This window comes from Leiobunum rupestre, chromosome 1 (genome assembly GCF_980474605.1).
Source record: "Leiobunum rupestre chromosome 1, qqLeiRupe1.1.hap1, whole genome shotgun sequence".
In the NCBI taxonomy this organism is placed as follows: Eukaryota; Metazoa; Arthropoda; class Arachnida; order Opiliones; family Sclerosomatidae; genus Leiobunum; species Leiobunum rupestre.
The window spans coordinates 88,797,593-88,817,574 of record NC_143384.1 but is presented as its reverse complement, the minus strand read 5'-3'; the positions used below and the strand labels follow the sequence as shown (position 1 = coordinate 88,817,574).

The following is a 19,982-nucleotide window of genomic DNA, read 5'->3' as shown; positions in this document are numbered from 1 at the left end:
TAACTACTCTCGGTCACCCGTACCTAATCTCTGCTACCCGTAACTAATCTCGGCTACCCGTAACTAATGTTGGTCACCCGTAACTAATCTCGGCTACTCGTAACTAATCTCGGCTACCCGTAACTAATCTCGGCTACCCTGTAACTAATCTCGGCTACCCGTAACTAATCTCGGCTACCCGTAACTAATCTCGGCTACCCGTAACTGATCTCGGCTACCCGTAACTGATCTCGGCTACCCGTAACTAATCTCGGCTACCCGTACCTAATCGCCGCTACCCGTAACCAATCTCGTCTACCCGTAACTAATCTCGGCTACCCTGTAACTAATCTCGGCTACCCTGTTACTAATCTCGGCTACCCTGTAACTAATCTCGGCTACCCGTAACTGATCTCGGCTAGACGCAAGAGATCTCGGCTACACGTAACAGATCTCAGCTGCCCGTAACTAATCGCGGCTACCCGTAAATAATCTCGGCCACCCGTACCTAATCTCGGCTACCCGTTACCAATCTCGGCTACCCGTAACTAATCTCTGCTACCCGTAACTTATCTTGGCTACCCTGTAACTAATCTCGGCTACCCGTAACTTATCTCGGCTATCCGTAACTAATGTCGGTCACCCGTAACTGATCTCGGCTACACGTAACAGATCTCGGCTACCAGTAACTAATCTCGGCTACCCTGTAACTAATCTCTGCTACCCGTAACTAATCTCGGCTACCCGTAACTAATGTCGGTCACCCGTAACTAATCTCGGCTACCCGTAACTAATCTCGGCTACCCGTAACTAATCTCTGCTACCCTGTCCGTACCTGCCAGAATAACAAGGAGACGACCCGAGTTGTTACACGCCAATTTTGATTAAACTCGGGTGATTGGTATACCTATATGTAACTTTAAAAATCCTAAAAGGAATTTACACACTGGGCTACGGTTTTGCCTGGGCAAAGAAAAATGTTTTTGGCAACTCACTTTTAATTTTTCTCTACGGGATTAAACATGTAAAAATCGTGAAATATTAAAAAAAAATTGAACATTGTGTTTGAACAATTATTTTACTCAAATTAAGTTTATTTTTTTATTTTTGGGGTAATTCGGGTCATTTTGAAGAAATGAACGAAAAATTCGGTAAATGCAAATAAAATTTGGTAAATGCGATTAAGTTTGAGTAATTGCAAATAAAATTGGGTAAATATGAACAAAATTGGGTAAATGTGAATATGTTTGGGTAAATACGAACTAAACAGGTTACACGAAACAAAATTGGCTATATTACTTTTTTAATTGTATCAAAGAAAAAATTGGTGTACCGCAGGTGGGGGGGGGGAGTTAAAAATTGGGTACATCAATCGATATAGCCAACTGAAGAAGCTAACGCGTCTCGCTTGATTAAAATTACCAGATGGATAATTGAGGCGCGTAATGGTCATATCAAAAGTAAGTTTAAACTGTTTTCCGGTACAGTACCGATGGGGCTCGCGTTAAATATAGGCGATTTCTATCGTATTGCTGCTGCAATAATTAATAAATACCACCCACTCATAGAAATTCTGGACGCGACCATTGAGAGAGCGCGATTTATTTTGTAAAAGGCCGACCGGGTGAATATTGTTCAAGCCCGAGTTGAAGCAGAGCAACTTCAAAGAGGAAATGCACAATGGGCGCTATTAAGACCTAATCACGAGCCAGGATTTCCGCGTTTGCCATTACAATATTTCAGAGATCTCACCATCGGAGTTAATCAAATAAAACAAGCACCGTCATATATACCAGATAATTTGCAAAACAACGAGGTTTTTGAATTCGACGAAATGGTAGACGAACCAGGATTATTAAGGATTACGATATTTCTAAGATTTAGGAATGCAACGAGGTATCAGCTGTGGATTTCCTATCAAGGGAACGACGATGGAGGGGACGAAGAAGCCGCTGATGACGAGGGTCCTAATTGGGATATTATTGTACACTCTGTTTAAAAAGTCTTCGACAGGTGAAATTTTTGCCCTCTTTTTAATTCTGCTAGAAAACTATAATAGATAGATCGATGAAACCAATTGCAACTATTATTTATTTTCCAATATCTTTCGTTATTTATCGGTTTCGTCCACCAAGAATTAATAGTTTTGGCAGCTACCGTCAAAACTCATTTTTGACAACTTTTTAAATATTGGTTCTACGGCACTGACTCGCGCGTTTTTGAATTCACAATGGTCGATTCATATTTAGATAGTGGAAAAATTTTCCCTCTACAACCAACGGTTGAGAAGTTATCGCGTTTACAAGCTTTCGTCGAAATTGGGAAACACCTAAAATGCATCAAGCGATTATTAATAACGCAACTTCGACAGCGATTCAATAACATTGAAAATATATTTAATTAAAGGCCGGTTTAAAAAAAAACAAATCCCAAGAACAACTTGGCAAGGGGTTTTAGGAATATCCTTTTTTATACGCTAAAGCTTTTAAAAAGCTATTTGCGTTAGAAATTTTTTATAATAATGGTTACCACAATTTTAAACCAGCCTTTAATTAAACATGTTGTTGGATCGTTGTCGAAGTTACGTTATTAATAATCGCCTGGTGCATTTTAGGTGTTTCCCAAGTTTGTAAACGCGATAACTTCTCAACCGTTAGTTGTAGAGGGAAATTTTTTCCACTATCTAAATATGAATCGACCATTGTGAATTCAAAAACGCGTGAGTCAGTGCCGTAGAACCAATATTTAAAAAGTTGTCAAAAATGAGTTTTGACGGTAGCTGCCAAAACTATTAATTTTTGGTGGACGAAACCGATAAATAACGAAAGATATTGGAAAATAAATAATAATTACAATTGGTTTCATCGATCTATCTATTATAGTTTTCTAGCAGAATTAAAAAGAGGGCAAAAATTTCACCCGTCGAAGACTTTTTAAACAGAGTGTACTTGCAAGTCAGGCACTAGAACACTTGGGGCTTTCGCGCACGTGTCCAGCGCCCTTTGGTATTTGGGTTACGCGCAGCATCAGAACAATGTCAAATACCCAAGGACCGATCTATTACGATCTAAGCAAGATGCTGGTAACAGAGCCCTTTCCAAATTACAATGAATCACAAATACACGACTAATTACTAACACGGTTGCGAAGAGAATATCAATCAGGCGACTGGCAACGGATTCCACGAACGGTCGGGCCAGTCGTATCTCGACTGTAGAAACCTACCCGCATGAGATACCCGAATCCGATAGAAGAACGCGAATAGCAACTTCTACGTGATTTCTAGTAAAGAAGAGGTGACGGGCAGCTAATGAATCTGACTAGCAAGCAGAGTATTACAATAACATCAATATCGTTGTTACTATATAAGCTTATATACTTCAAATCATACACTTCTGACAATATATTTATTAGAAAAACAATAGAGAATAACTATGGTTATTTCGATCTTTGAGGGTCAGTAGCGGCCAAGATATTGATTTGGCGACTTTGGGCCTATTGACACTTTTGTTCCGCATGATCAGGAGGACAACATCTCCAAATTTCATAAAAATTGGCTTGAAGCCATTTTCCCATAGAAGGTGTGCTGGGTCCTTTCTTTCCATGTTTAGACAACTATAAATTCTAAAATAAACCTAACAGTTGGAAACCACAAAAAAAATCTTCCATGCGAGGCTGCGTAACCGCCAATTGGTTTTTGAGAAAGAGATGAAGGATAAATTGTACTAGATTGTATATTTATTTTAGTCGGTAGTCCGAGCCAATCAGACTTCTATGCCTTGGGGCTTTGTCGCGAAGCATACTTCAGGTGAAATGTGGCTGTGCTAATAAATTGTACTAAAATGATAATTACTTTAATTACATAATTAATTTTGAATTTAAAATTTTTGATTTACTAGTTTGAGAGCTTCTTGTATCTTTTAAATAAAAGTAAAAGTAGTAGCTGGAAATTTACGTTGAGTTATTAAAAAAGAGGGAACATTTAGAAGGGCTTTTTCAAGAATATTTCATAAAAATATTATAATTAAAAAAAAGATAGAACCAGAACCTTATAGTAAGATTTTAATAATGATATTTCATATACATTTGAAATCCACCACTTACCTAACACCGACAATTTATTAGAAATTAACGTTTTAATTAATTTTTTTATCGTATCTTTAGGGGAAGGGATGCTCGCAGTTCCACCATACACAGTGGGAACTATTTCCAGTTCATGTGACTGACCACACTTTTTACAGGTCCATTTACCTGCAAAGAAATAAGAACCAACAATAAAATATAAGGAAATTGCTCAATTACTTATTAACTAATTATGGATATTAGTTAATTACTTATATACTTTTTATAGAAAAATTAAACGGCCACTATTGCATAGTGAGATTTAGAAATGTATTTTTTAATAATAAATATAATTATACATTGATATCTAAAATGTTATTATTTTTAATAAAATATTTTGAAATCTCACTATGCAAATGTGGTCGTTTCTTTCATTTTTCTATACTGTATTTTAATGCATAGGATTAGTTTTACCATATTAATACTTATATATTAATTAAGGAAATTAGTAAAATTTACTATGAAAAATTTTAAATAAATATTTGTTTTAATTGGACATTTAGAGGTGTCGCAACTTACCATTCCTTTTTTAATTCTACTAATCTTTGATATTTATATAATACCATAGTAATTAATAAGTTTGATATTTACAAAATAGTTGACTTAAAGGCCTAGGTTTTCTTCTGCCGGTCACAATTCAAAATTACTTTCCTTCCAAACAATTACCCTGTTGGTAGGCGAGAGTAAATTTAAAGGGTGACAGGCAGAAAAAAACCTAGGCCTTTAAAAAGTAAATTGTAATTTATCAACTTCATAAAAACGTAAACTGATCATTAACTAATTCAGAAAACAATCGCTTTTTAATATGAATACTTTTTTAATTTTTTAAAAAGTTGTCGAGAAAATTTTGCAAATTGTTAAAAAAACTGAATTTATAAAATTTCCATAGAACATATTTTGGCAAATTACAAAATTTAGATTTTGCAAAATAAAAATTCATGATTGTTTTCCTCAATTACGATTACCAAGTACTTCATTGCTAATTTTGTAAATTAAGAACATTTCTACATTTTTTTTTTAAGTTTTAGAAATCACGAGCTGGAGAAAGTACCGCGTTAACGGGCAAACATGTGCTTTTTCTACTTATGGCTGTCACCAGTACTAAATATTTGTTGGGTTTTACCTAACTAGCTTAGAAAGCAAGCAATTACGAAAAAAACTATTTCGTTTAATAATTTAAAAACTCCTATAAAATTCCAAATGCGAAAAAATGATCTCATCCATTTTGGGTTTCAATGCTATTTTATTTTCGCCTTCGGAATGCCCGTCTTTAGAACACCAGGTTTAAACTGATTTAACTCTTCAACTTCACAAACGTAACTTTGCAACTGAATATCTCAAGAAACCGATTTAAGCACCGTAAAAAAAATTCGGAAATCAACTTTTCCTGACCAATTTTAAATGAAAACGGAGTTGGAATTTTCTTGGAATGGCTTTTTGTATTCGTTCTCCTAATTTCTATTGGCTTACTTATTCCTTTTTTTTTCAGAACCACATACACAGAAAGAAAGTAGTGAAGGATCATTTTCCTTACCGATCCATTTACAGGTCCTTTAATAACCATACTCGCAATTTTTGCCCCAACTGAAATGACAAAATATTTCTCGTTTCCATCAAGAATGTAGTTATTTCCACCAAGGAGCAACAAACGCAAGGAGATCGCAGCTTGCCTTTAAACACGCTAACGCAGTGTTGTGTACAAATTTCATTGGATGAGCCTTTCCGAATGTTCCCCTTCCGACGGCGCTAAAGCATCTAAAGTCAATGAAAACTATACGCAAGAAAATGCACGACTTTGACGGGTTGCGTTCTCCTTGTGTGGGTGCTGTGCTTGTTGCTCCTAGTTTCCACTGAGGAACAATGACTGTGTTGAGATGATTTAAATGGTTGCTCTCAACCCCCCTCGTATGCCTTATAAATCAACCCGGTATCTCATTGGGCTCGTAAAATGGACGTTGTTCGAGGCGATTGCAGCCCGTGTCGGTGATGTTTTCCCAGCCCCCCTCTCGTGCAGGGGTTAAAGTTGACCGTGATACACGCTAGTCGTAACCACATTCTCTCGAAATATAAAAACCGTGGTTGGCAAAATATTATTATGGTTCTTCATGGTAGAGATTAGTATGTGTGGGTCACCGGTTAGTCAGGAGTGAGAAATGTGTCAAGGCCACACCAACAGGGTGATACTCAGGGATTGGGATGGAACACCCGTGGCGGAAGAATGTGAACCACCCGTTCGGGGATTGGTAGTCGCCGTCACACAACTCTCCACATTATCTGCGTCCGAGAAGCTATGATTTACACGACTAAGCAACTAGTTGCTGCCAATTGTAATTTATGTATAAATAATATTAAAAATTTAAGTAAAATAAGCTGCTATTATTACTTATGAAAAATCAGAAGCTTTGGCACATTACCAAAAATTAAATCTTTGTAAATAATTGTAATGCTATCAATATGAATTGTTGGACGGTTAAATTTAAACCACCGTCATATTATATTTTGCGACATAATAGATCTTTTTATTTAAATTTTAATGTTGAGGCACTTTATTTATTTTTCGGTCAATTTAACACAAAACTTTTAAAAATACCTTTTTCCTTGTTCTTCTCACCACCAATAATCTAAAAATAAAAATACAAACGATTGAAATAGCTTATATGGACCTAGAATTTCGTGGGGTGGTGGAGTGGTTAGCACTTTCGCCTAGTAGCAAGAGGAGATGGGTTCGATCCCAGCTAGTGGCACTGGGTGGAAATCCGGTACGAGTCCTTCTGCGTAGAGTTTGCAAGTTCTCTCCCCACTGGTTTAAGGGGTTTTCCCCCGAGATCTTCGGTTTCCCCTTCCACAAAAACTTGTTGAGGTTAACGGTAATAGTTAGTGTAGGGAGCTGTTGGCTCGAACGCGTGGCATGCAGGGCTTGCCACCACCCTCCTACGCATTGTAACCCGGCCACCTGAATTAAGGGCTTTAAAAGTCGCATGATGACTTAGGCCTAAGGTGGTGCCTTGGGTATTAGCCTAGCTGATTATTATTATTATTATTATTATTAAATTTCATATCATCCTAAGGACTTAATAAAACTACTCAAGTCAATGCGTTGTTGTTACGATTTAAATTACCGAGTCTTGGATTTCAACTTTGGAATCATTCTCAGCAGCAACAGAGTGGGTTCCAATTGACCGATGATCCTGCGACGAAAAAAAAAACAACAACACGTGATCTACTGACCTTAAACATTGGAAGAAAACAGTAGATAGATTTCAAGGATTCTCGAATTGAACCTTTAAAGTTTCCATAGAGCCACATAGCGGCCAACGCGAAAAGCGCGGAAACTGCAGACGCTTTGTAATTTATCGTCTGCTCTAAATGTTATAGAAACAAAATTTGTATGCGTCTTTTTCTCGCTATTGGGCTAATCGTTAACTAAACTTAATTAAAAAATAATTTCAAAATCTTGATACTGCCAAATAGTGGTCCATATTCGCAACAACAATATGGCGTCGCAAGTATGGAGGTAATAAGTCTTTCGCTTAGATGTTCGCTAAGGTCCAAGGTCAATGAACCCTTTGCGCTGCCAGGCAACGATAAAGCTTGGTGTACAAAGTTAAGCCTACAATTATCATGGGAAATATTATAAATCGTTTTTAAGTGAAAAATTAAATATATTCAAAAATGTTATCTCAATCACTTCCCAATATTACCATAGAAAGGGATTTGATCACCCCAGGCATTTTGCTCAAAAACTTTATTGCCTATATGCAAATCATGACATTATTCACGATTTTTAAATTTTAATTTTTTAACGCTAGGTGGTAGACGAAAATTGTCATGGAAAAGGTTGGAGAGCATACTCGAAAACGTTAAATGAAATTGCTTTGGTTGGAATAGGTTAATTTGTCACTGAGATATTAGGTAAAAAGCAATTTCCGAAAATTTAAAGAAGGAGGTTGTAAGATGTCTACAAAAATGTCGAACTTATGCTAAATAAATTTCCCAAGGTTTTTTTTTTCCATTTGCACTTCGTTAAAATTTAGGTTTCCTTTTAAGTATTTGAAATGCGGAGTCACCGATATTAAAATCATTATCTGTACTACTTCAGTAATTAGGTATGCCTCGTTATAGCCGTGAACAACGGTCCAAGATGGTTAAGTTATACCATGGTGATGGTCATCCAAATGCACGTTATTGCGAATGTTCTTTTCAGACAGTCGACCAGATCACCACACTATTTTCCGTGCTGTTCGTGATTTGAAAATGACGGCAATGTGAATGCCAGATTCCGCGGACGGGGAGATCATTACTTTAATATGGAAGACACAGTCATCTCCAACTTTGTTGCATACCCTCGAGCAAGTATAAGAATGGCATGCTCCGATTTATGTATGAAGTGTCCTTGACCACTATAACTTTTATCGACACCGTGCGACGCACAACAAATCCCTTCAAGATATTGATAGACGATCGACTTATTTAGGACTTTTGAAAAGGGTTCAGCACCATGGCCGGTGGAAATGAAATTTTCCCCCGTTGGCTCCTCGTATCCGATGAGTGCTCATTCTCGAGAGACGGCCCGTTTAAACGCACTCTCGCCAGCTACATTTTCTTACATAGGTACATGTAGTTTTTAGTTCTTTTATTAAAAAGAGATGGCGATGGAGTCTATCGCGACGCATGTTAAGAGCTATTCCAATCTCACTTCAATCTTTATTGTGAAAGTCGAACCTTAGAGTAAAAGTATATGTGGGAAGGGATGAACTATATGCCCCAAAGAGTTAGAAATCAACAACTCCCGGGTGGTGAAAATCCTATCTCCACTACCTTTGGCTGTACAGCGTAGTTAGAGAAACATCCGCCACTCTCATTGCCGCTACTATCTAATGGAAAAAATTGAAAGAAAATAAGTAGTCCCGAACTCGACGCTAACTCAAATTTTGTGCTTGCGAGAGTGCGTTTAACAGACATAACAACAACATGCGAAGCTATGATAATCCAATTTAGTTTCAACGTCTGGGCTTGTCTACTAGGAAATCGCATCATTAGACCTTTTTTCTACCGAATCGGCTTAATGGGGAAAACTAATAAGCCTTCCTACAGAATTAAGTTGCAGAAGGTCTCATTTAAATTTTTAATACAGAGATGTTAAACAGAGGCACACTTATGAGTAATTATGTTACTTATGATATCAGTGACAAAATGACCTATTCCAACCAAACCAATTTAATTTAAGGTTTTCGAGTATGTTTTACAACGTGTTCATTGACAGCTTTCGTCTACCACCTAGCATTAGAAAAAATCCAGAGCCGGGAAATATGTCATGATTTCGCTGAAATGTTCATCTAACAATGATTTTCCCGGATAGTGTGCATCCTGAAAATTTCACATTTCTAGGTTATATAGTGTTTGAGCAAAATGCCTGGGGCGATAAATTCAAATATCCTGTATAAGGTGTCTGCTCTGAAGTTATATAGCTAGGGTAAATATGTGGTTTAGCTTTATGGTGCTATAAAGGTTTAAATAAATTGACTGTTTAAATAAAGAAATTTTAAACTGGAATTTAAACTTTGAAATAATACAATGAAAGCGCATCTGCTTCTACATATCAAAGAGCACCACAGCACTGTTTTTCAGTGATATGTATCAAAATGCTAACAACATGCGTTGGTCACATCTATTTCTTCTATTTCTGCACGATTTTATGATGGCACCCGGAATAATTATAATAACATAGAACAAAGGGAAGGCTGAGGAATTTGGGGAAATGCCACCAAACAGCATTCTTAACTATAGCAATAGCCGGATTTGCTAACACAGTTTTTTTGGAAATGTTTACGATAAATTTGAAAACATTTTGACTATCATAAATTTCATTTTTCCTCAAGTGTTACCAACCTTGTGCTGAGGCGAAGTAGAAGCGGAACAGTCAGGGGTGGTTGGCAACGCTTCGGGGTTCATAATCTTTTCATATTTGATCATAAACCTCAGCCTGTCTCCGGGAAATGGAAGAACTTCTTTCACATAGGCTTCGTTCATCTTGAAGAATATCTCGTCGTCAAATTTATTTGCTATAAAATATTAGTGACAAATAAAAAACTAGATTAATATTAAGGCAAAAAATAATAATAATAATAAATAATAATCAGCTAAGCTAATACCCAAGGCACCAACCCCTTACTTTTAAAGAATAAATTATGTTCTGATTACGAAATGTTCACCACCAGGAAAACAATAAAGATTAAATTTCGTGGGTTTGTTATATACCACTATGTACTATAGCATATGATATATTTGTTAACTCTTTTGAAAGTTTTCCGTATTTGTTTCACCTTAGACCAAGAAACACAGGGACGTCTCGCTCATAGCATACCGAACACTTTATTTTTCGGCGGGGCTTTGTTGCGGCTGCGGTAGGGAGAGGGGGGTTAGGTGATACAGATAGTCAATAGGCGCCATCCATGAGAGATAAAAATAACGTTTTTTAAAGAACTTGAAAAAAATAATCAGCTAAGAGTTACATATTTTTAAATTATTTTATATTTTTTTAATATTTTAGGGACACAAATATTAAAAAACATACCATAAAATTTGTTTTTGGAGCCACGCTGTTGCAGGCCACGTGCTGTCAGGTTGTAGGGCTGTGCACGTGACTCAAATAGCCATTAAAAATTGACTCACCTTCGCTACTAGCGACACAGCGCGCGATAAATAGGAAATATGCAGCTGCAACGAAGCTTCGGGCGCCAAATATCTAACGTGCGACGTCCCTGTGTATCTTGGTCTAAGGTTTCACTTAACAAAGTTTAACGGCTATATAGTTCATACTGTTTTACCTTTTTTAATTGTTTTGCAATAATAAACAACAACATTATATATGTTTTTGTCTCAAGGTCCTTTGGTTTCGGACACGAATGCGCCTAAAAAAACGACGGGCGGGGCTTTAACTTCTCAAAAGTATAATTTAAAAATAGATTTAAATAGTCTTTATCGGAATTTGAAACTAAACGATAATATTTTTTATGTCAAGACGGTTAACAGCGAAATTGTTTTGATGTTAAATTGTGGCTAGCCGTTCGGATGATTTAATATATAGTTGTTTTTCATTCCGTCTCGAATAAAATAAAAGACGTTGAAATTAATTATCTTGTGGTGCATTCTTATTTCAATATAATAATCAATGAGTTCGATTATAATAAAAACATACAGTAGACGAAATTTAGTTTCAAATGAATTGACTGGCCTCCGTTGCTAATGAAAGACTCATTCGGTAGACATACCAGAAAATATATTCGATCTTAAGAAACAAGTCTAATGGCTCGTAAATTGACGCGCTTACATGGTTTAAAAAAAATTATGTACTGCGATTTCTTATTGAAAAATGGTTTAACAACGAATTAAAACCTTAGGCGTAAACGACGCCCGTTGCTATGGGAATCTTTAAGCTAGGACAGTTTTACTGAAGACATTCCAGTTTGCTTTTTCTAATAATTTGGTTGAAAACGAACTGATGATAACTCTCTTTGTTGTATAATTACTGTGAAATTAAATTCTTTATTTAAAATATACCATTTACCGTAAAGTAGAGAGAATCAAAAGCGTTCGATGAAAATTAAGATAAATCAATTTAGTTGAGTCTAACTTACCAATATTTATATTTTAACGATGACATCTCTCGTCTAAAGTTAAATACTCCTAGCTTGACTTTTGGTCATTGGAATAGCAAAAATTAGAAAGACCTAGAAGGCTTCCCTTCCAAAGATATTCATTTTGAAAAGTAAAGTGTAGAAATAACCCCCTGATTACATTTTTTGCGCGCGACACTTATTTTGTGGAATCTTTCAACAGCACGTGTTTAGTGTATATTTACCAAACAGTTCGATATGGCTTATAGGATGAGTACCAACTAAAATTAAAATCAACGACGGATACTTCATGGTTAAAACATTTTTATTTTTACAAATTTGGCTAGCTTTCCGGTATGACACCCCTTGTCATGCGTGAGTCTTTAACTAAATTTACAATACAACATTTTTTATTTTTTAATTTTAACATTTTTGATTTTTAAATCCCCCCAGGTATTTTATACATATTTTACCCCTATCTATAAAAAAGGTATAACAATTAAAAAATATAAATATAAATTTAATTAGTAAAAAATCCAATACATTAATATCAACCCTAATTAAAAATAAACCAAAAACAGCGAAAGATAACGAAACAGGCATCGTATATAAAATTAGTTGTGAATGTAAAAAATCATATATAGGGCAAACCAAAAGAAAATTTAAAATCCGGAAAAAGGAACATAACAAATGTATAAAATTAGGAGAAAAACATAACGGGATAGCAAACCACGTATGGACTACGCAAGGACAGAATATTGAATTCGACGAAGGAAAAATAGTGACACGTGAACAAAACTATTTTAAAAGAGACTTTAAAGAAGCGGTCGCAATAAAAACCGAAGGTCAATTAAACTTAGATAGGGGTAAAATATGTATAAAAAACTGGGGGGGATTTAAAAATCAAAAATGTTAAAAATTAAAAATCAAAAATGTTGCATTGAAAATTTAGTTAAAGACTTACGCTTGACAAGGGGTGTCATACCCGAAAGCTAGCCAAATTTTTAAAAATAAAAATGTTTTAACCATGAAGTATCCGTCGTTGATTTTAATTTTAGTTAATACATCGATACCATGGTCATAAAATTTAATTTATACGAGGATGAGTACCAATTTAATAGTTTTAGACCATATATGAATAACAAATTTGAATATGTCGATAAGATTTGGGAAATAAATTAGCTTATATAGCCTTATAGGATATAAGAATAGTTTTGAATAAATTCGAAAAGTTGTTGTCTATGAAAATATTTTAATTTTTTTATTATTTTGTGTATTTAATTTAATAAGTTTTAGTTCAAATATTTAGGAAACCGAAATAATACAGCGATAGCCCAAATCTAGTTCTCTTTCTTACGCGCAAAGAGGGACGACCCTCACCTGAATGTAAAGGTAACGCCTTAAACGTTTAATTATGTCGTAAGCGTTGGTACGCACTCAGCCAATTTTGGGATTTTCTTTTCGTCCTGATGGATGATTTTCCAGGAATTTGCCTAATCTACACGAAAGCGGTCGATGGCTAAAGATGGGGGTCAAAATAAGGGTCTAACTCGCGGACTGTGTTTTTTTCTCTCCTCGGGGCACCAACTGGCAGGCAGAAAAGATTTGTTCGAAAGGCGCATTTCGCCGCCGGACCTTCTCCAAAAAGGTGTACTGCGATAAGCGTTTATGCAAGGGGGCGTTAAGGGCAACTAAATATCCAGGCCTCCAGGGTGACAGCCAATATGTCAGAAATTATAGCCCGGTGCACCTAGTAACAGAGACCATATCACTGGAGGTCTATCATCATAGTGCCCTACGCCAGCGTCCACACGCCCGGACAGGTGACAAAACCAGCATGGGTAGTAGTCCCCTACAACTGATGGTCGCACCGTCGACGCAAGCCACTCAACCCAGCAGAAGGTACAGCAATGGGTGGACCATTTTCCACTTCGCACAGCGGAGGGACTAAGAGTGGATGCTATGGCAACTCCAGCCGACACCCTACCTACGAAAGCAGAGAGCCGAGTCCTTCGGAGAGAGCTCATAAAGGGGAACAACGGGCACACAGCAGCCCGCATAACCTGGCATAGCTGGCACCGGAGATCCCGGTGGAACTCCGAAAGGCCGAGAAATGTGTCCGCCGTGCCCTCATACGGAGGCCCATCGCCCCACACAGGGCCGGCGTTAGGGGGGGATAAGCGGGACAAAAGTCCCCGGGCCCGGGCCTCCGAAAGGGGCCGCCGGAACGGGTGCCTAACTAAAACTATCTGACTATTTCCAAAAAAAAAACAATTTTTGGAGTAAAAATTACCTGGGGCCCGAAAATCCTAGCGCCAGCCTGGCTACTCAATCCGCCGAGGCGGCCAGTTTGCCTGGACCCTCTCCGTTAGCCCAAGCCGAAGCTCGATTTCCAGCCCCTACCTGACCGAAGTCGGAGGTGGAGATAGGACCGTTTGAACGAAGCTAACATATCCCAATTCGTCACCTCCCGGTATGGGTTTCAAGAGCCGGACCCCGACTCCCCGGTAAAGCCACCAATTATTGCACACTCCGACCCGTTAAGGGCCTAGGGTGACAGGCAGAAGAAAACCTAGGCCTTTAAGCACCTTATCAATATATAAAATCCAAATTGGCAGGAGTTACACGTGTAAGGAATTACATACCACCATCTTTTACTAGACGATGAAATATTAAGAAATAATAAAAAAAATCTAGTAAATACCTTTAAAAATATATGAAAAACATTGTAAGTCATTATTTTCCAACCACCTTTGCATATCCTCGGTGTTTGAGCGCGGTGTCTCCATTCTGGAAAGTCAAAATTATTAGCATTAGGTGCGCCAAGGATATACACATATTGAAACTTTATAATAATATAAGTTTATAATAATATAAGTTTATAATAATATAAGTTTCAGTAATATAAGTTTATAATAATATAACTTATATTACTGAAACTTATATTATTGAAACATATATTATTATTAACTTATATTATTGAAACTTATATTATTATAAACTTATATTACTGAAACTTATATTGTTATAAACTTATATAATTGAAACTTATATTAATATAAACTTATATTATTATATCTTATTAGCATTAGGTGCGCCAAGGATATACACATATTGAAACTTATATTTAGCAAAATAGCTCTTCCTTTATAAGATAAAAAAAATTAATCACAAAAGGTTTTGTTCAATCCTGCTCTCAGCGGGACCAAAAATCCTTATCTTTATCACACGTCGGTAACGCTTTCTACTTTTCTGAAAAGTCGAAAAGCCTTACCTGGTGCCACTACCAAACACTCGGTGACGTTCATATTTTATTAAACTATCCCTCGCTTGTATTAGGAGATTATTTTCGATATCAAATATACTCTTTCTGGGGAGTTTTCAACCTTATAGATACGCGCATTTCCATTGAAACAGGTTAGTTTATAAATTATGTCTATCAATATCTTCATTTTATAACATAAAACTATCTTAATTGAAGTTGAAATAAATATATAAGCAGTCTTTTTATTATTAAATCAGTTTACTGTAAGAATTTCAAGGCTGAAATAAACTCATTGAAAACCACTTTTTTAATCTTAATTTTAATAGAAACAGCCTATTTAAAGATACTGTCAGAATGTAGGGCTGTGCGATTAGTGTTTTTAGGCAATCGAGTATCAATTTTTTATTAATCGAGTTTTCGAGTCGAGTAATATTGAAGTCGAGGTCGAGTAATCGAGTACTTGATTAAGGGGAAACTTTTTCTTATTCGAGTCGAGTAACAAAAAACTCTCGAGTAATATTTTTAACGAGTCGGGTTATCGAGTATTTGATAAGGAGCTGGTTTTATTTAAGCAATTATGAAATTAAATTGAAAAGGAGTATAAAGTAACTTTCAATGCTGAAAATATTCCTATAATTTAACTGAACCACAGTTTCCACAACTTTGTAGGTACCGTTTATTGCCCCCAAAAACGTTGTAAAAACCCCTCTTTGAACTTTGAAGCAACGAGGATAGAAAAATAAATACTCGGCGAGTTTAGAGAGCGGCTTTTTCGAGTAATCGAGTACGCGAATATGCAATTTTTTGGTTCTCGGTAATCGACGAGTATTCTCCAATGACTTATTCGAGGTCGAGTACAAGTACCCGAACTCAAAAAAGGCTGAGCACTCGATTATGTTTTTGTACTCGCACAGACCTATCAGAATGTTGCGATGTGACTTTTTTAAATGGTTTTATTAAACATTAAATTAAACCCTACGTTTCGGCCGAGGAGCTCCCAAATAAAATAAATATTCCAAACCCTTAATGAGAACCCTTGTAAACAGGGGCTCTGCGAAACGTAAAATTTCAGGGAAATGGAGGCTGACCCTTCATTCGAAGAAGTGTTTTTATGTCCGAACCGATACAACGATAGTGCATTTGGCAGGTAAAACAAAAGTTGGCCATTTTCGGTGTATTTCAAACCCAATAATATGATTCTGACAACATTAAAAAAAACTTTGGACGGCGGAAAATGTTTTTGACTGGTAACGCTGTTCCTACACAACGGAAATGACCAGAGGACATTGGCTACCTGAGAAGGTATGTGGCTGCAACCAAATTTGGCTTTGGAGGCAGTTGAAATTCAGTATATTAGTAAAGAGTTTGAGATGATTAAATAAATTTATTTTTACGTTATGTAGTCCGAAAATATGAACTGAGTCTATGAACACCTTGATTTTCCTCCAACCCCCTCCCTTTCTTGAGTATTAACCTCGGAATAGGTCTGCTAACAAACCACCGCTGCTGAGTAATTGAAAAGAGGGGCCCAAAAGGGGACAATGCCCGTTGATTAAATTGTACCCTTGTTTACAATAACCAACTTGTACTAATGAAAGACGCGGATAAATTTTTATAGCAGAGGTGCCACTTAGGAGGGTGTTAGAAAGCCTTTCGTGCCACTATAGCCAACAGGACAGTGCAATTCCTATTAACCTCCACAAGTATTATGCAAAGACGAAACCAAAGGACTAAATGTTACAACGATTCTCAATTTCTTAAGCCGCTTTTCTAATTTTGATTATTTAAGTTAAGGTAAGGCTAGTTTAGGTTAGGTTAAAAATTCTTAAAGAGATAGTAAACATAAAATATCTTAATATGAAAGTAGTCTCAAAATTTCTTAAATTTATGGTGAGCTAAAAACTTATTAAAAATTAATTTTGAAGACCTTCGATGGAAAAGAGCTCAAAGATCATATTTCAATAGAAGCATAAAGATGTTATTAAAAAAGCCCTTCGCAACTCTAAAATTTCATTTATCGCCAACGTTATATTTTTTAATTAAGAAATTATTAGTTTCAATTGCCAATTTCAATCTTGAAATTTTCACAAAATGGTGTAAACGTGAACTTCAAAATATCAATAAAATAATTCCTATAACTTTTAAATGCCGAAATCAATTTGATCGCCATTCGTCTACTATTCCTAATTTAATTTACATTTACACGCTCCATCTTTGGATGGATATGACTCTAGTATCATAATCGATTGCGTATAAAAAATTAAACCGTTTTTTTAAATGAAGTTGAAAATGGAGAAGAAAAAATTATCTTCAGACCCCACAGACCTCGCAATGCGTTGGACCCGACTTCAAGATGCTTCCTAATTTAAGAACTCTTAGTATCCGATTAAAGCGAGCCCCCAAAAGGGTTTCGCGAGGGGCCCTGGAGACCTAGCTACGCCACTGAGAAAAATGGTTTTAAAATGAAAGTAATTTAAGGTTCAAACTCCGCGACTTAATTTGGTTACAACTTGGTTTTGTTATAATGTATTTATTTATACTTGGGAACAATGGCTATATTGGGAGGAAAATTGCTTATACCCAATCGTCACACGTTCAAAAAGTTAAAGCCCTTTCCCGCTAAAAAACCAATCAGCCCGGTATATTATTGGTTTATTTATAAATGTTAAAATTCTGATCCATGATAAATTTAAATTTTAAAAATAAATAGATATCAAAGGAGCTGATACTTCGTGGATATAAAAATGTTTTTCTTAAAAATTTTCGGGAACTTTCAAACCGTGGTCCTTCGTCAGACGTTACATCATTAATACTGTATTAATGATGTAATGACTGACGAAGGACCACGGTTTGAAAGCTCCCGAAAAATTTTAATTAAAACATTTTTATATCCACGAAGTATCAGCTCCTTTGATATCTATTTATTTTTAAAATATTATTGGTTACCTAAAAAGAAGCGGCCGCCGGTGAAGTTTTCCCTTCCCCCTCTCGCGCTGGTGAAAACACTTTATCTCAATGGTCGCGGATGACTAAACATCGTCGTTCTCCCACAGTAAAAATAATATGTTTATGGTCATTTAAAATTTTCAGTCACCCGAAATAGATGACCTTATGAGTTCTACAAACTTCGTTTCCGTTTCTTATTTCAACTCAAGTGATTGCTTCGAAAAAGCGCCATCACTCCATAAAACAAGTTTAGGTATCGAGAAACGTTTGTAATGTTAATTACACGTGTAAGAATAATTTTACATTTGGCAATAAGTGGAAATTGTTTAAAAATTTTCATTACGTGGTCTGCAGAGACCGTATCTACGCTACTGAAAACACCAGCATACCTAATTGAACTAAATAACCCAGGGATGTTTCGGCTCCTCTAAACTTAAAATATATTTCTTTCAATCACTCTCTCGTAAACAAACTGCGTAGCTCACTCTGCGCATGAGCGAAGATATCAAAGGAAACGGCCATGTTTGAAAATCAGGACTCACGTCTACTGTTTTTAAAACATGGCCGCAGTATTTTAGTATTTACCCCTCATTCCAGTAGATGGTATATAATCGTGGTTCTTCCAGGACCAGGACTAAATCCAAAGATTCATTTCAGTGAAACAAAATTCTTCTACTAAAGGCTAAAACCCCAACACAAAATTCCGGTGCCTACCGAGTTAGGCTAATCTTATCTGGAAGTACCCTTTCCTCATCTAAATAAGTTTTCAATCTACAAATCCCAATAAGTTAAGTCAAATTTATCTCGTTAAAACTAGCTTTTTTGGTAAGACTTTGGCGCGCATTACAACGCACTAAAATTTTCGCGCTATTTATCTTATTATATTTTTAATAATTCATAAAACATTTACCTCTTCTAACTCTTTTTCTTCTTCGTAACAGTAACATAATGTGCCTGCCTGGATCGTATTTCGTTTAAAGCTCAACAAACTTCGTTATGTCAATTGACTTATCGATGAACCGATTGGAGTTTTTAAATATTATCTAACGTGTTATAACTTATCTAAAGTTCCGTTGTATTTAATTCATGTTTATTAAATGTTTGTCATATTTTCATTTCCAAAACTGACATGGTTTAGCTAACCCTCAGTCAGTAGCCTGAGCTGGTTGGTTATTCATGATATACTTACGATGTTTAGAAGGTGATCCTATCGCGTATCGCTTTTTAAACCAAATCTTTCAGAATCCGAATTCAATAAAAAAGATTATGCTGGATTTCTTACAGTGAAAAAACAAACTTTGCTTTTCTAAAACACTTTGTTGCACGCATACACCCGAAATAAATCCCCTCTCTACTCTTACTGTGCTCCACTTGTCACCAGTCACTTGGGAGCAAGTCCGTTACGGGTTAACTTATACTGTCTACTCTAATCAAATTTTAGAAAAACCAATAGAGCCGTTTTCGAGATGATTTTAGGTTTGGAGCGCCAGCTTATCGCTTCAAACAATTGTGATAGTAACACGCAACTTACATCATTTTATAGATAACGATGACGAGAATTAATTTAGATCTGGATTTTCAATTGTCGTGAAAGGTTTATAATGACTGACTTTTTATTTTTTTTTCAAACGTGTTTTTATATCTTTATTAGAGTAACTAAATTGCAAAATATCCTTTTAAAATGTTTTACTTACTTAAATGTGACGGAAAATATAACAGTACATTAAGATGGAATATTGCCATTTTCTTAGATTGAGGGTTAAGGGAAGTACACATTTGACCCTTAAGAATTGGAATTGTCAGGTTTCAAAGAGCCTCGTTGTGGCCAATGCCAGAAGCTCAAGGTATACGAGATTTCCGTTTTCTAAGTAGATTATCTCAGCAAAAATGTTTGTTTAGCAGCCGAAAATCCAGCAGATTTGTAACTTTTTGTTTGGTTCTCTGTAATCTGCAAAGGTTAATTGCAATTTTGAAACTGGTAAGTGGAGAATTAAAAAAATACGAAAAACAATTGAAAGTTGAACTAATTTAACGATCAAAGGTCTATTGGATTT

The 19,982-nt window shown here is 36.0% G+C and overlaps 1 protein-coding gene across 1 annotated transcript; it reads right to left on the bottom strand.

Annotated features, from left to right (window-relative positions):
* Positions 1 to 4,058: 4,058 nt before the first annotated feature.
* Positions 4,059 to 19,201, bottom strand: LOC149968822 (uncharacterized). The gene is made up of 7 exons (XM_090173395.1): positions 19,118 to 19,201; positions 14,422 to 14,507; positions 9,991 to 10,163; positions 7,221 to 7,289; positions 6,692 to 6,722; positions 5,636 to 5,685; positions 4,059 to 4,230 (listed from the first exon to the last, which is right to left on the bottom strand). Exons 2-7 carry the CDS (start codon positions 14,504 to 14,506, stop codon positions 4,183 to 4,185), a joined length of 456 nt encoding a protein of 151 aa, XP_090029521.1. The 5' UTR covers position 14,507; positions 19,118 to 19,201; the 3' UTR covers positions 4,059 to 4,182.
* Positions 19,202 to 19,982: the final 781 nt, after the last annotated feature.